Source organism: Haematobia irritans, chromosome 4 (genome assembly GCF_050003625.1).
Source record: "Haematobia irritans isolate KBUSLIRL chromosome 4, ASM5000362v1, whole genome shotgun sequence".
Lineage (NCBI taxonomy): Eukaryota > Metazoa > Arthropoda > Insecta > Diptera > Muscidae > Haematobia > Haematobia irritans.
The window spans coordinates 167251358-167269834 of NC_134400.1; the positions used below are offsets into that span (position 1 = coordinate 167251358).

Here is an 18477-nt window from a genome sequence, read left to right on the forward strand (position 1 = left end):
ACAAGTCTTAGCCTATATTTGAAGCGTTTTTATCTTAAATCTAAAGATTCAACATTTCAGTTAATTTAAGGACGATTTCTTTAACCCTGGACAGTTATCCTTTTTTTGTACATTAACGTCATTCTTCGTCATTTTGACTGCGGCTCATTTCAAGACGCTATTATTTTCATCATGATCGAAAAAGTGAATCAAACTTGAATTTATTTTCTTATTCAATTCGGTTTTAATTAGTATAAAACAAAAATTCATAAACCGTCGAATTAGTATAACTTAAATTTACCATTTCCCAATAGACTAAAATGCTTTCTAAATCGAAAATTAAATTACGCGTCGTCATTTTGACGAAGGATGACTGTCTGGGTTAAATCAAAAATGTGTTTCTTTACTTTAAGGAAAATTTTGCCTTAGTTTAAAGACATGTAACTTTAACGAAGGGACGCAAATTTTCAAAATGTGTATCCTAAATTTAGTGAAAAAAAATTTTTTGAAGCAAAGATTATAAACTTTCTCTTAATAAAAATTTCATTATTTAAAAAAGAAAAATTTACCCTTAATATTATATAAATTGCGTGAGTTCATTGTATATCCATACCACACTTTTAATGTGCATTATTTCGAAGCCCACTTTTAATATAAATTAAATAAGAATGAATCACCCTGTAGTTGATGAATTTAAACTTCTTGGAAATATGTGTTAGTTTTTGCCTTTGAAACATTCTATAAATAGAACACATGATTGTATGTATGTATTGTATGCTTTTCTCCCATTTTGAGCAAAGGGCTTCCTTATTGTCTTACACGATCTTACTCGATGATTGTTACTGAAAACTACACCCAGAAAAAAGTAAACCCACCATGAAAGAAACTTTAGATTTATATTAAACGACTCAGGAGGATATTCTGAGTCGGTATATATTTTCAAAATCTCTGGTAGGACAGATCAAAGTTATTATACCACAATGTGCTTCAAGGTATAAAAATTACAGAACGCAGTTTCAATTCTTGGCGAAATTTATATTAGATAGATTATCGAAAGATTGTTTTTGGATTTGTATTTACCAAAAATATTGATTTTAGACCCCATAAAATATATACCGATCGACTCAGAATCACCTCCTGAATCGATCTAGCCCTTGGTGTCCTTGGTTTGGAAGAAATCGGATCAAGTTTAGATATAGCCCCCATATGTATATGTACTAAGGCTGTCGTTCGGGATCGATTTTTATAAATCCCGGGATTCGGGATTTCAAAATATAGAATCCCGGGATCCCGGGATTTTCCGAGATTTTTTTCGAGATCCCGAAATTTTCGGAATTTTTTAAATATTTTAAGTAATAACCATATAAAGCGCCTAAAATAGTTGTACATTAAATCAATTTAGTTTAATTCAATTTTATAAACAAAAGAACGTAAGAGAAAATTAGTCCAACTCAACAATTGAACAAAAGAAAAACAAAACATCACAAAAATAGATTGAAACCCGATTTCATATCAATATCTTACTCAGCAAAAAATTTTAAGGATTTTGATTACACTGAAAAAAAAGCATGCCCGGTTCCAAAGATTTTGTCTTTACTTTAAAGATTTTGGTATTGATTCCGAGCCAAAGAAGCGGAGAATACAAGTAAGGATACTTTTAAGACACAATTCTCTTTTTTAATTTGGGTTTTGAGTACTTGCTTCTAGGAAGCAAATTTTAAGTTTTCGCTTTTTTAGCTTTTTTTCTTCATATGCTATGAAAGTCCTTTAAAAACGAGTTAACGACAACTTTATTTTCCAAATTCAGACTCGACTTCCAGTAGAAATTATGCTATTTTTCAAGTAAAAACGTCTTTAAAATAAAGTATTGAAAAACATGTCCTATTTTTGAACGATTATTTGCTTTGCAATTAAGATGCAAAAAGACAACAAATTTAAAGACAATTTCATTAAATTTAAAGATTTTTTCTGAATTATTAAAGTCAAGTTGACCTTAGCCCAAACATTTTTTCTTTCATATTACGATACCCATTTTTAAGTGAAATCACTTAATTATAAGGACAATACAACTTCATTGAAAAGTTTATCGACTTTTGGACAAGGAAAAAAACTTTATATTAGAGAAATGCGTCTTCTATGCTAAGCAAAATTTGCATTCGTATTTGAAAGACATGACATCTTTGACCTCACGACAATATTTTTTTCAGTGTAGATTAGGTATATTTTAGTACACTTGTGTTAATCATTTTGTAGTTCATCGGTTTTAGTAACTTCTTAAAAATACAGTAGAATTCGGTTATAGCGACCGCCAAGGGACCGAAATTATACGTCGTTATAACCGAACGTCGTTGTATCCAAATAAGTGTACACAATATTTTTAAGTTACTTTCAATAATTTCAACTGAACTATATAAACTCTCTGATATATCAGAACCCCAAATCGTAAATACTGTTTTAATGTGTGCACCGCACTCACGGTTTCTGTCCTAGTTGGAATTTTGAATGGCACATCTTTGTCATCTGGTTCATTATCGCTGTGAGTTTCATCATTTTCTTTTGTGTTCTCCACTATTTCTCTCAATGAAGGCTCTTCTGATGTCACGACGTTGTCATCGACATTTACGAACTCATCCCAGTCCTGGTTTGAACTCGAACTCATCCCAAACTGGTTTGAATATTTCTTCTTTGTCATTTGCACCTCTGTTTGGGATAGTCGAAACCAAATTCTGTGATTCCCCGAATGTATATGTTTCTTTATTTAGTATTGGCTGATGACATAAAAATGGAATGAAAAAAATAAAAATTGGTACAAAGAACTTACATCGTCGTTATAACCGAATGTCCATTCCAAAGCAGACGTGCAAATTGGTCGTTAAAAGCAGATGGTCGCTAAAACTGGAGTCGTTCTAAGCGAATGCTTGTGCATGTACAAACTATTAAGAACCAAACTTGCTTTGAAAATCCGTCGTTATAAACGGATGGTCGTTATAACCGAGGTCGCTATAAATGAATTCTACTGTATCAAGGTATCCAAATTTTTGTTAGATAAACGCGATCTTGTTATATTGTCGACGGACCTTTTATAATTGCTTTTTATTTTATTTGGCAGGAATTTCATTTAACATAAGCTCATTGTTCAAAGGAGGATCGTATCGTTTACTTCGATTTTTGATGAAATTGCGTTTTTTATAGTAAACCTCAAGTAAAATAAATTCTTACTCAAGGTGTACCATAAATGTTTATTAACTCAATATATCGGTTATGAAATCTAGGGGCCGTTTGCACTGAATGAAGATTCCAATTTATTAATAAATAATACTAAAAAGTCACAAATTTAACAAATTGCAATTACTTTTTCGGGATCCCGAAAAATCCCGGGATTGAAAATAAAAAATCCCGGGATTTCGGGACGGGATTTATCCCGGGTGACAGCCCTAATATGTACCGCCGATTACGACAAACGGGATCACGTTGCGCTTTATTACTTACCGATCGTTGTCAAATTTAGCACAAATTAATATTTTATAACTTTTCAAGTCTGTAAAATTTCATCGAAATCGGTTCAGATTAAGATATAGCTCTCATATGTATGTATCGCCCGATTTTCCGAAATTTGGCCATAAAGCCCTGATTTATTGAAATTTAACAAACTTAAAGGCTTTATTTCACTTAAAATTATTTTAATTGTACACTCAAAAAAAGTTTACTTGGATCCAAAGATTTTGACTTTTCCTTAAGGATTTTGGTATTGATTCCGAGCCAAAGATGCGGCTTCTTTAAAATAAATACCATTTTGACGGACCACCCTGACTTTAAATCTAGGATCAATAAAATTAAAATTGGATACAGATCTCATTCATCGAATTGTTATCCTCTTTTTGCGATATATTAATAAAGGTTTCTTTATTTTAAGGAAAATTTGCTTTACTTCAAAGACCTACAACTTCAGCAGAGAGACGCAAATTTTCAAGATTTGTGTCCTAAATTTAATGAAACAAATTTTTAAAGCAAGGATTGAAAACTTTCATTTAATTAAATGTCATTATTTCAAAAAATTTTGTCCTTATGTTAACATTGGGTAAATTTCGATTCCTTAAATTTAAGTTGCATAGTCTTCCATATTAGGTCAATATTTTTTCAATTAGGTCAATGTTTTGATCCTATGAATTCGATTTTATTTATTGTAGTTTTTGATGTTATAAAAATAATACCAGATTCAAAACTTTATTTCCTTAATAACTTCTTATATACACTGAAAAAAAAGCATGTCCGGTTCCAAAGATTTTGCACACTAATGATTTTGATATTGATTCCGAGTCAAATTTGAATTTATTCCTTTTTTCATTTTTTTCTTCACCAATGAAATTAAATAATGTGAACGTATGGTGTCATTTTTACGTTGTTAGATTGACCCCATCTGTTCTCAGTTTGACAACACATGTATGTTGATTCACTTTCATGAACGGATCGTTTCGAAATGACCACGCCGTTCATGACTTTTTCTATGGGTGTAAGTGGTTTCACTGCAATGTGGAACGCCATTCGGACTCGGCTTTTGTCACTGAGCTTAACATAGAATCTGGCAGCACTCAGTGATAAGAGGGAAGTTCTAAGTTAGTCTAATGAGCTGATATATCGATATGTATCGACATAACCTAACTCTGTAGGTGTAAAACCAAGTATAGCTCCTAATACTATACTTGGTTCAGATTGTGATGAAATTACAATAAACAAGTACTCCTTAATTTTCATAATGTTACCCCACAAATGCTTATGTTTACTAATTCAGTAGGTGTGGTTTAGGGTATGATATATTCGGCCCCGCTCGACTTTCTACTTTACTCACTTGTTGTTTTATTATTTTCGGTATTTATCTTTGTATAGCTATGTTTTTTCCATTTAACGTCTACAAAAAAATGATAATGCACGCAATTTTCAAAACGTTCCAAAAATAACATCGATTGAAGTAAAAAATTAAACGGCGGTGATAAAATTTTTATTATTTTTTACATGTTTATTGATTTCCTATTATTTTGTGAGATTTAATTAAATCGAAGACTGACGATGTTAGTCGAAATATTGGAAAAATAAATTAGAAGTAAATAAACAAAACTATATAATTTTATTCCGCTTTTACTTATTCAGTTATGATTTTAGCTAAGCTAAGCTCGAACTTAGGAACTCAGAAAATCCCGCATTTGGTTTTCTTATATGCGTTTTTTTTCTTATAGCCAATTATTGCATATAAGAAAAAAAGTTTCTTATATTCATATTAGTGCAGTCACCCGGGGAATTTTATTTTGAATCCAAATTGACAAATTGAGTTAAAAAACATTTATGGTACACCTTGAGTAAGAATTTATTATACGAGAGGTATATTAAATAGGGATAGGATAGCGATATAAAATGCATTTTATTTTATTAATTTTGTCATAATATTGTTGTGTTTCTTTTCTTCACAATATTGAGTTGGACAAAATTTTTCTTAACTATGATAGCAATTTAAAAAGCAATTTAATTTACTGTTATCTTCTTTTGTTTTTGTTAATAAAATTTAATTAAACAAAATTGGTTTAATGTACAGCAATTTTTTGGCGCTGTAGATTGTTATTACTTCAAGTGTAATCCCGGGATTTTTAGAAATCGATCCCGAATGACAGCACTAATTCATATACATTTATAAAAGAAATACAATTTTGACAAAACTTTCTATAGTAATAAAATTTTGATAAAACTTTCTATAGAAATAAAATATTGACAGAATTTCTTATAGAAATAAAACATGGACAAAATTTCATTTAGAAATAAAACTTGGAAAAAAAAATTTTATGGAAATAAAATTTTGACAAAATTTTCTATATAAATAACATTTCGACAAAATTTTCTATAGAACTAAAATTTTGACAAAACTTTTTGTCGAAATAAAATTTTGACAACATTTTCTATAGAAATAAAATTTTGACAACATTTTCTATAGAAATAAAATTTTGACAAAATTTTCTATAGAAATACAATTTTCACAAAATTTTCTATAGAAATACAATTTTGACAAAACTTTCTATAGTAATAACATTTTTACAAATTTTTCTATAGTAATAAAATTTTGACAAAAATTTCTATTGAAATAAAGTTTTGGTAGATTATTTTTATCGATATGGACCAATTTTTGTGTGATTGGCCATCGGCTATATATAACTAAAGACCGATAAGGACCAATTTTTGCATGGCTGTTAGCGGCCATATACTAACACAATGTACCAAACCTGGGGATCGATCTATATGGGGGTTATATGTAATTATGGACCGGATGTATTTTGATCCTTCAAGAGATTCTGGAGGTCCAATCTGAGGATCGGTTTATAGGGGGCTATATATAATTTTAGAGCGATATGAACCAATTTGTGCATGGTTGTTACAGACCATATACTAACACAATGTGCCAAATTTCAAACGAATCTGATGAATTTTGCTCCTTCAAGAGGCTCCGAAGGTCAAATCTGGGGTACCAAATTTCAAACGAATCTGATGAATTCTGTTCCTCCAAGAGGCTCCGAAGGTCAAATCTGGGGATCGGTTTATATGGGGGCTATACATAATTATGGACCGATATGGACCAATTTTTGCATGGTTTTTAGAGACCATATACTAACACCAAGTACCAAATTCCAAAAGGATCGGACGATGTTTGCTCCTCCTAGAGGCTCCGGAGATCAAATCTGGGGATCGGTTTATATGGGGGCTATACGTAAAAGTGGTCCTATATGGCCATTTTCAATACCATGCGACCTACATCAATAGTAACTACTTGTGCCAAGTTTCAAGACGATAGCTTGTTTCGTTCGGAAGTTAGCGTGATTTCAACAGACGGACATGCTAAGATCGACTCAGAATTTCATCACGACCCAGAATATATATACTTTATGGGGTCTTAGAGCAATATTTCGATGTGTTAATATATCCGTCTCCTATGGTGGAGGGTATAAAAATGGGGAAATAAATTTCTTTTTTTCGTAAATTTCTTCAAAGTAATCATATTATGCACACTATTTTACATGTTTTAATTTTTACAATAAATTTAAATTACAAAATAATCTTTTATTTATCTAAAATTATATTCTACGCCATGATTTGAACCCGAGTATTCTATTTTACACGTATTAACATTCGCCTTAACACACTGCACCATCTACAGAGTTAGCGCAATAGCGTCTAACGATTGAAATAATCGTAATATTATGATACATCCAGTATTAAATTTTACCGCCATCTGAAAATACAATTAATTTATTATGAAGCACCCTGTATTCAATATTTTAATGATAGAATGCCACATGTACGCAACAGTAGTTTTGTATTACCAGTGCAGTGAACTCAGGCAAACTACAAAATTGTCAATGTGGTAACACTGTCATGCACATTCAAATGGAAATGTGGAATTTTTGTCTGTTTTATTTCGTAATTTTCTCAATAATCCTTGTTTGAAATGCAAAAATGTTAACATACAAGTGAAGAGCTTGTAAAAATGTACCTAAAAACAACAATTGGTATTAAAAACTCAAAATGGCCCAAAATGGTAAATGTCGCCAAAGTATGCGGTACATATACGAAAATTATGGAACCTGGTGCCAAAGTATGCAAATGTCGCGGAAGTATACATTAAATGTAAAAAATGGCGTCAAAGTATACGCACCACATACATATATATATATATATATATATATATATATATACACACATATATATATATATATATATATATATACACATATATATATATATATATATATATATATATATATATATAATATATATATATATATATATATATATATATATATATATATATATATATATATATATATACTTCCAAAAATGTCCTCCCAAAGATGTTCTTTATTTTAACTACACAGGAAGTTTTTCTACTTCAATTTTTTATATCTCGCTGTTTTCATATTGTTAGATTAAAAACAGAGTAAGAATTAATAAAATGAAAGCAAGTATAACGGCCGTAAGTTCGGCCAGGCCGAATCCTCTGTACCCTCCACCGTGGATTGCATTGAAACTTGTACTAAAGACTGTCATCTACAATCGAATTACTTGTGTTGCGGTAACACTTGCCGATGGCAAGGTATCATAAGACTTCTTCACACTATCTTCTCAATTGTTAGTTAGTCCATACATGGTATATATTACACAAAAAAGGCCGATTAAATATGTTTATATGTATAAATATGTATATAGTCCATACATGGTATATATTACACAAAAAAGGCCGATTAAATATGTATATAATTCAGTTTGACAACATTTTCTATAGAAATAAAATTTTGACAAAATTTTCTATAGCAATAAAACTTTGACAATATTTTCTACAGAAATAAAATTTTGACAAAAATTTCTTTAGAAATAAAATCATGAAAAAATTTTGTATTGTAATAAAATTTTGACAAAATTTTCTATAGAAATACAATTTTGACAAAATTTTCTATGGAAATAAAATTTTGACAAAATTTTTTATAGTAATAGAATTTTGACAAAATATTCTATAGTAATAAAGTTTTGACAAAATTTTCTATAGAAATAAAATTTTGGTAGATTATTTTTAGGGTCGGCTATATATAACTATAGACCGATATGGACCAAGTTTGGCAATGTTATTAGTGGCCATATACCAGCGCAATGTACCAAATTTCACAACTGTCCAAATTTTAACCGGATCGGATGAATTTTGCTCTTTCATGTGGCTACGGAGGTCAAATCTTGGGATCGGTTTATATGGGGGCTACATATAATTATGTACCGATATGGACCAATTCCTGCATGGTTGTTAGAGATCATATACTAATACCTCATACGAAATTTCCGCCGAATCGGATGAATTTTGCTCATCCACGAGGCCCCGGAGGTCAAATCACGTTTATATGGGGGCTATTTACAATTATGGACCGATGTAGACCAATTTGTGCATGGTTGTTAGAGACATATACTAACACTATGTACCAAATTTCAGACGGATGGGATGAGATTTTCTTCTCTTACAGGCTCCGCAAGCCAAATCTGGGGATCGGTTTATATGGGGGCTATACGTAAAAGTGGTCCGATATGGCCCATTTGCAATACCATCCGACCTACATCAATAACAACTACTTGTGCCAAGTTTCAAATCGATAGCTTGTTTCGTTCGGAAGTTAGCGTGAATTCAATAAACGGACGGACGGACGGACGGACATGCTTAGATCGACTCAGAATTTCACCACTACCCAGAATATATATACTTTATGGGGTCTTAGAGCATCATTTCGATGTGTTACAAACGGAATGTCAAAGTTAATATACTATGGTGGAGGGTATAAAAAAAAAACTATTCAAATTTTGTTTATAAAAATACTAAATCAATTCTAGAAAAATTGCGAATTTTTGAAAATATTTGAGGAAAAACTTTTCAGACAGGCATTAAAATACATTAAAAATCATAAAAAATTAAAAATTTTGTATTTAGCAAAATATCACAAAATGTTTTAATTCACATCCAAAACACTGAATTCGGACCGCACCTTAAGAAGTGAAGCAAATTCAGTGCAACCGCTATTGAAATGGTGGACATCCGTCCTATGACAAGCCCATGTTAAATTCATCGATTCTGCGTCTAGTTTGCATCACTTCCGGATCAAAAAAAAAACATTTTCACTACTTCTTTGGCAATGCTTTTTTTGCTGGGTTCATATGGGTGGAAATCGATATTTCGTGACGAGTATAACTTGCCTTATTAATTACTCTAGTGTAGGCTTTAAACAATTGAAATAACATAAATTCAATAAACATTATAATAAATAATGATTTGTTTTTAATAAAAAACAAATCTGTTGTTTTTGAGTCCCTCCTCCCTTTGGCGAAGAAATATTTCGGTTGTATTATCCGAATGCTATGTTTTATGATGTTATGTAGAACTTCATGTCCTCGCAGATGCTGGCTTTTATGTTGTCATAAAATGTTGGCCATAAATGCCATGCTTTCCTGGTGAAAAGTGTTTATTTGGCACAAATGCTGGAAATACATGGCACATGGGTACAGGAGTTAAAAGAAATTTAAATACAAATCATTAATGTAATGTGCCAGTGTGTTCTTTGAGGCGTGGTGTAATAAAAACCCTTTAAGTACTTTTCCTTAAGTATGTGCGGTTATCGGAGGCATCCACGGTGCTTATAGATACTTGAATGTTTTAATACAAATCAAGATAGATAACTGATTATATGACAACAACAAGTTGAAAAGAGGAATGATGATGGGGGTATAATAAGTTTGCCATTCCGTTTGTAACACATCAAAAAATGATATCCAACTATACGATGTATATATATTCTTGATCAGGGAGAAATTGTAAGACGATATAAGCATGTCCGTCTGTCTGTTGTAATCACGCTACAACCTTCAATAATGGAGCTATCGTCCTTAAATTTCCAACAGATTCGTCTTTTGTCTGCATGCAGGCTAAGTTCTAAGATGGGATATATCGGTTTTGATATAGCTCCCCTATAAACCCCTATAAACCCTCGATTTGGGCTCTTGAGCACATATTCGCCGCAATTTGTCTGAAATTGGAAATCTAGCGATATTTCAGGTCCACAAAGAGGTGTGTTTTGGTATTACTCCTTAATACCGATCTCCCGAATTGATTTCTTGAGCGTCTATAGACCCCAATATTTATTCGATTTGGCTAAAATTCACAATTTTTATCCGATTTGCTTGAAATATGAAATCTGGGGGTACCTAAGGTCCACAAAGAGATGTGCCGAATATGCTGGAAATCGGTCCAGGTTTTGATATAGCTCCCATATAAACCGATCCCCAATTTTTACGCAATTTTCCTAAAATTGAAAATCTACAAATACTTTAGGTCCATAAAGAGGTGTGCCGAACGTGGTTTGTACCGGTCCGTGTTTTGTTATTATCCCCATAAGACCGATTTCCCCATTTTTTACTTCTTGGGTTTCTGCATTGTTAGAAAAATATGTTTTTCATATGTTCCGATATAAACAAAATGTGTTTCGGGCACAATTTTTAAACACTATTATTTAAGTGCAAACATGTAACGTTCCTTAACTAACACTAAATGTTTGGAACACATATGTTAATATGTTAAAATATATTATGTTTGGGACATGAATGCTTTATAAAAATAATATGTGTGAATGTAAATATATATAAATTTACAAATTTCGAGTAAACACATATATGTTGGATATTTTATTCAGAGAGCGACAGAAAGAGAGAGAATATAGAAAAGGAAATAGAGATGGAAACTGGGAGGGTTGAGAAAGATATCAACATAACACAGCGAGAGAATCAAAAGAGAGTAATTTCTGTGAAACCGCTTGTATGTTGTTTCGGAAAACTGTTTTATGATAAGGCCAAAAATTTGATATGCTTAAGTCTAAATATTATTTAATTTGAATACATATTAGAATGAGTATTCGGAGTAAAGAGTATAGACATTCGGAACCAAGAGAATAGACATTTGAAAAAAAGCATGTGTTTTCGCCTTGAGAGCAGCATTTTAACAGGTTGGCTAATAAGTCCCCGGTCTAACAAAGAAAAACACATTTTTTTTCTCAAAATTCGTTTTTATTATTCAACATAGTTCCCTTCAAGAGCAACGATTATAACGACCTTTCAATTTTTTGATACCATTTTGGTAGTACTCCTTCGGTTTTGCCTCAAAATAGGCCTCAGTTTCGGCGATCACCACTTCATTGCAGCCAAATTTTTTCCTGCGGTCATCCTTTTGAGGTCTGAGAACAAGAAAAAGCCGCTGGGGCCAGATCTGGAGAATACGGTGGGTGGGGAAGCAATTCAAAGCCCAATTCAGGAATTTTTGCCATCGTTCCAATGACTTGTGGCACGGTGCGTTGTCTTGGTGGAACAACAGTTTTTTCTTCTTCATATGGGGCCGTTTTGCTGCGATTTCGACCTTCAAACGCTCCAATAACGCCATATAATAGTCACTGTTGATGGTTTTTCCCTTCTCAAGATAATCGATAAAAATTATTCCATGCGCATCCCAAAAAACAGAGGCCATTACTTTGCCAGCGGACTTTTGAGTCCTTACACGCTTCGGAGACGGTCCACCGGTCGCTGTCCACTCAGCCGACTGTCGATTGGACTCAGGAGTGTAGTGATGCAGCCACGTTTCATCCATTGTCACATATCGACGGAAAAACTCGGGTGTATTACGAGTTAACAGCTGCAAACACCGCATCATCAACACGTTGTTGTTTTTGGTCAAATGTGAGCTCGCGCGGCACCCATTTTGCACAGAGCTTCCGCATATCCAAATATTGATGAATGATATGACCAACACGTTCTTTTGATATCTTTAGGTTAGGTTAGGTGGCAGTCCGATGTATCAGGCTCACTTAGACTATTCAGTCCATTGTGATACCACATTGGTGAACTTCTGTCTTATCACTGAGTGCTGCCCGATTCCATGTTAAGCTCAATGACAAGGGACCTCCTTTTTATAGCCGAGTCCGAACGGTGTTACATATTGCAGTGAAACCACTTAGAGAAGCTTTGAAACCCTCAGAAATGTCACTAGCATTACTGAGGTGGGATAATTCACCACTGGAAAACATTTTGGTGTTCGGTGGAAGCAGGAATCGAACCCACGACCTTGTGTATGCAAGGCGGGCATGCTAACCATTGCACCACGGTGGCTCCCTTTGATATCTTTAAGGCCTCTGTTATCGCGATCGAGGCCTCTGCTATCTCGATCAACTTCATTTTAAGGTCATCATTTTGTGGATTTTTTTGATGTTTTCGTCGGTAGCCACCTCTTTCGGGCGTCCACTGCGTTCACCGTCCTCCGTGCTCATTTCACCACGCATGAATTTTGCATACCAATCAATTATTGTTGATTTCCCTGGGGCAGAGTCCGGAAACTCATTATCAAGCCAAGTTTTTGCTTCCATCGTATTTTTTTCCTTCAGAAAATAGTATTTTATCAAAACACGAAATTCCTTTTTTTTCCATTTTTTTCACAATAACAAAAGTTGCTTCACAAAAGACGCTCTATCTCAGAAACTAATTGACTTACAGACGTCAAATTTGAACAAAAATGTATTTGAAGGTTGGTACTATATAAAAATAATATGCATTTAATACTAGCGATGCCATCTATGTGTCAGACCGGGGACTTATCAGCCAACCTGTTATTTGATTCATGGTGGAGGGTAATTAAATTCGGCCGGGCTGAACTTAATGATCAATTAATTTTTTAATTAAAAGTTTAAAATTTTTCAATCATTGACCTAATTGACTTAACGTTTCTGAAAAAAACTTTTCAGATTCATTTAATTTTTTAATTGAAATATATTGGTGGTATCTTGTTCTATGTGCTTAAATCAGAATATGCATGTATAGTATATAGTATACAATAAACACTTAAAACACATTTTATTCATATAATTTTTTCTTGTACTTTGTACCGTTTTTTATTTCATGTTTGTGCTAAAATAAGTTCTTTAATTATTTCTCTCATATTGAATTGTTTTCTCTTCAACTTTCTCTCTCTCCGATTGTCCTGCAGGTCCTTACCAAAGACAGTGTTACTGTTTCGGTTGATGCCGTTGTCTATTATCGGGTCTCAAATGCCACCGTCTCCATAGCGAATGTGGAAAATGCCCATCATTCGACGCGTTTACTGGCACAGACAACCCTAAGGAATACTATGGGAACCCGTCATTTGCATGAGATTCTTAGCGAGCGTATGACAATATCCGGTACAATGCAGGTAAGATGCATCATCCAGTCGAATGTTCAATCTTCATTGGTCCTTCCTTGGATTTTGTTTTATTTAATATGTTTTTTGTTGTTGTTGTTATTGTTATTACATTTGAATTTCTTATCGTCGTCTTGTTGTTGTTAAAGGCAATTCTATAGCTAGCAGCATCAGCAGTAGCACAAATTTTTGAAGTGCCTTTTTATGCATTTTTTTATTGCGAATAAATGTCGGTCGTTGTTTGCTGATGGCAGTGGGGCTGCTGATATTGCAGCCATTGCTGTTTTTTGTCTTCCTGCTTAAGCAATTTTATGAGGGCAACATGAGAGGACGGTGGTGGTGATGCGCTATGGAGGTTTATGTGACTTTCATAAGCTCCTTTAGATCTGCTGCAAGGCATTCAAAGGCCGAGGAATCTCCAAAATACGGGGCTTTTTTAGCTGGGGTTAAACAAAGCAGAAGAGATGACATATTAAACTTCTGAATTTAAGTCTGTGATTTAGTTGTTGCTCTTCCCCCGCTGGGGTTCAAGTGTGGCAAAGATGAATGAAGTTGCCCCATTGTTGGGGATTTTTAGATAGTGAAAATAACTAATTGAGGCATTTTCCTTAAATAAATAATAGTTGAGAGTCTTGTCAGCTTTTCAGATGTTTTGTTTGACTACGATTTCCATTTCTGTGCACCAAGAACGATGAAATGGAGAGTGTTTTATTGGACAAACTGATTTGGTATTTAAATTTTAAAGTACACATAAAAACAAAAAAATTCTTCCCAACGAAATTTTAGACAAACGAATGTCGTTTGGAATTTTGTTTGCTGTAACAACAATTGTTTGGAAAAAAACGTATGGACATTTTGTACAAACAATTCACGTCTTTTACACAATGTGAAATCAATTCAGTATAATATAGTGCCCGATTTGCACTCGCATTTACGTCAAATTTAGTCAAAATCGGTTCAGATTATATATAACTTCCATATATACGTACACCAGAGTTGGGGAAATATGGTAGACTGTTTCATATTTTAGACCCATTTTCAATGGGATTTTCCTTCAATTGACTGGATAGTTTCCACAGAGAATATATTTAATATGATATTTACTTGTGTCAAGTTTGATCTAATTTGGTTCAGATTTAGATAAAGCCTCCATATATTCGTTTTTCCGGTTTATACAAATATTGCTAAAATTCCCACACTTTAGAAGGGTTGGGTTATAAATAAGGCTCCAAGTCGCCCAACTTGACCAAATAATATACCACAACCCACATTTGACCACATATCTTGGCGAGATCTTAGCAAAAATTGTAAATATTACTAGAGTTTTTGTAAAAGTACAAAAAAATTGTCTCCATTAAAAGTATTTGTATCTGGAAATGCAAACCTTTATATGGCTCCCAGCAAATTTGAAGTAGTTGAGATTGTAACACAAATGTTTGTCTACATCGTGGTGAAGGGTATAATATAGTCGGCTCCGCCCGACTTTAGACTTTACTTACTTGTTTTTAAGTAACATTGTGTTTTATAAAGTGGCTTTAGTCAAAGGTTATTTTTCAATATGTGTTGCATGAGCAAGTTTTCCTGCACTGCGACATGGATTTCGATCAAATCTGTTTTCTGTTCTGGACTAGAGGTGTGCATGTGACACGAAATTGCCATGGAATCATTCGTGACTCACGCTGGTGGCAACGGCACCAGTGTACGTAAGCGTTTGTTAGGTTAGGTATGGTGGCAACATGATATTTCAGGCTCAGTTTGACTATTCAGTCCATTGTGGTACCACAGTAGTGAACTTCTCCCTTATCAATGAGTGCTACCCGATTATAAGTTTAGCACAATGGCAAAGGATCTCCATTTTACAGACAAGTCCCAACGGCGTTCCACATTGCGGCGAAACTACTTAGAGAAGTTTAGAAACACTCTGATATGTCATCAACATTACCACAAATGGTAGATTTTTTTACTGTTTGGTAGATTGGAAGAATTATTAATGCTGTGGTCGATTTTGCTAAACATACTTCAATTTTTCTAAAATTTTATTTCTGTAGAGATACAATTTTGGAAAAAAAATTCTATAAAATAAAATTTTGCAAAAATTTTCTATAGAAATTAAATTTTGCAAAAATTTTCTACAGAAATAAAATTTTGCAAGCATTTTCTATAGAAATAAAATTTTGCAAAAATTTTCTATAGAAATAAAATTTTGCAAAAATTTTCTATAGAAATAAAATGTTGCAAAAATGTTCTATAGAAATAAAATTTTGCAAAAATTTTCTAAAGAAATAAAATTTTGCAAAAATTTTCTAAAGAAATAAAATTTTGAAAAATTTTTCTGTAGAAATAAAATTTTGCAAAAATTTTCTATTGAAATAAAATTTTTCAAAAATTTTCTATAGAAATAAAATTTTGCCAAAATTTTCTATAGAAATAAAATTTTGCAAAAATTTTCTAAAGAAATAAAATTTTGAAACATATTTCTATAGAAATAAAATTTTTACAACATTTTCTATAAAAATAAAATTTTGCAAAAATTTTCTATAGAAATAAAATTTTGTATAGAAATAAAATTTTGACAAAATTTGCTATGGAAATAAAGTTTTGACAACATTTTCTATGGAAATAAAATTTTTTTTGACAAAATTTTTTATAGCAATATAACTTTGACAAAATTTGCTAGAGAAATAACATTTCGACAAAATTTTCTATAAAAATAAAATTTTGCAAAAATTTTTTATAAAAATAAAATTTTGCAAAAATTTTCTATAGAAATAAAATTTTGACGAAATTTTCTATAGAAATAAAATTTTGACGAAATTTTCTATAGAAATAAAATTTTGACAAAATTTTCTATAGAAATAAAATTTTGACAAAACTGGGAGGGTATAATCCACTGTTGAAAAACTTTTTGGTGCCTTGTCGAAACTGGTAGTGAACCCATGACCCTTTGAATGCAGGGCGGGCATGCTAGCCATTGCACCAATGTGCTACCGTGTATGAGCATTATTTCTTGCCTGAGCGAAATCTAATACCAATAACGTTCAGCGGTGAAATTTTCAAGCAGTATGTTAGAATATTCTTCTGGCGGCATTTTCATGGTTCTTGATAGATACCAAACGTCCCTCGCTATATTATTAAATACAATATGATTAAGCGCATTTGTATACGGTGGGCACTTGCTATTTTGGGTGTCTTGTAAAATCTGGACACTTTTTTCCTTGACGTGGATGTTGGAGCTTGGTATGTATCTCCAAGGAATTCCTTATTGTACTCATGAAATTCAAGCTACTAATATCATAGTTGAGGATTGGCATGGGCCGTTGACGGTTTCTTCTATTTACTGTCCTCCCAGGCATAACATAAAAAAGGAAGTATATGTAAATTTCTTCAGCACTCTTGGACAAAAGTTCATAGCTTGTGGAGATTACAACGCTAAACATCCTTTATGGGGATCTAGGCTCGTAACTCCCAAAGGAAGACAACTATTGTATGCTATTAGAGAATTAAACCTAAATGTTATATCCTCTGGCACCCCAACATATTGGCCAAGTGATTCAAACAAAATCCCAGACCTAATAGATTTTTGTGTCTCGTAGGGTATACCTGAAAAATCACTTCGATGTATAACATGCAATGAACTTTCTTCGGACCACTCACCCGTGTTCTTGATAATGGACTCAAAATATAAAGTGTGCGAAGAGAAGTGTTCACTTCATAATAAGAAAACAAATTGGCATTACTTCCGTTATTACATAAGTAATAAAATAAACACCAATATTTCATTGAAAACAGACAATGAAATATCGGAAGCAGTGGAATATCTGGTCAAGCTTTTACAAGAGGCATCATGGAATGCAACTCCTCAAATAGTTTACAAAATGTATTCAAACACCCCTAGGAAAGTTCAAATCAAGCTTGCAGAGAAACGAAAAGCAAAAAAAGAATGGCATAGAACGAAATCTCCTGAAGATAAGAAAAAATTAAATAAAGCAACAAGAGAGCTTCGAAACCTCTTACAAAATATTCAAAATGAAAATTTTGAAAGAGACATCCAGAACTTGGGGCCAAATAAGTCTACGGACTATTCTCTTTGGAAAGTAACAAAATCGTTACAAAGATACCCTAAACTAAATCACCCTATTAGAAAACCAAATAACTCTTGGACAAGAAATAATTTTGAAAAAGCAGTCACATTTGCAAACTATTTGAGTGAGGTTTTTACCCCAAATACAACCGACACTGTACCTGAAAATATTCATGAATTCCTCAGTGAACCACATCAGCTCGAGCTACCCATAAAAAAGTTTACAAAAACTGAAGTTAACAAGGCCATCAGTAACCTTAAAACAAATAAAGCACCTGGCTATGACTTAATCACACCAAAAGTGTTAAAAGAACTTCCAAAAGAAGCAATAAATCTTTTAACATTTATTTACAATGCCTGTTTAACTCGTTGTTTTGTATCCTTGCAATGGAAAGTTGCACAAATAACTATGATTCAGAAACCTGGTAAACCCGCTGACCAAGTGAAATCGTACCGTCCTATTAGTCTTTTACCAATTTTTTCTAAAGTGCTCGAAATACTCTTTCTACAGCGACTAATGCCAATCGTCTCCCAACTAAATCTAATTCCAAACCATCAGTTCGGATTTAGAAAGAAACATGGTACAATTGAGCAAATTCACAGACTAGTTGAGACAATTAACAATGCATTCGAGTCTAAA

General features: G+C 32.8%; 1 protein-coding gene across 1 annotated transcript in view; it reads left to right on the forward strand.

The window, feature by feature from the left end:
• Positions 1-18477, forward strand: part of LOC142236111 (band 7 protein AGAP004871-like) — a 99459-nt gene that overhangs the window by 73244 nt on the left and 7738 nt on the right. Inside the window, exon 6 of the mRNA XM_075307363.1 lies at positions 13565-13768. Within this exon, the coding sequence (XP_075163478.1) occupies positions 13565-13768 (204 nt within the window). The remainder of the gene's footprint in view (positions 1-13564; positions 13769-18477) is intronic.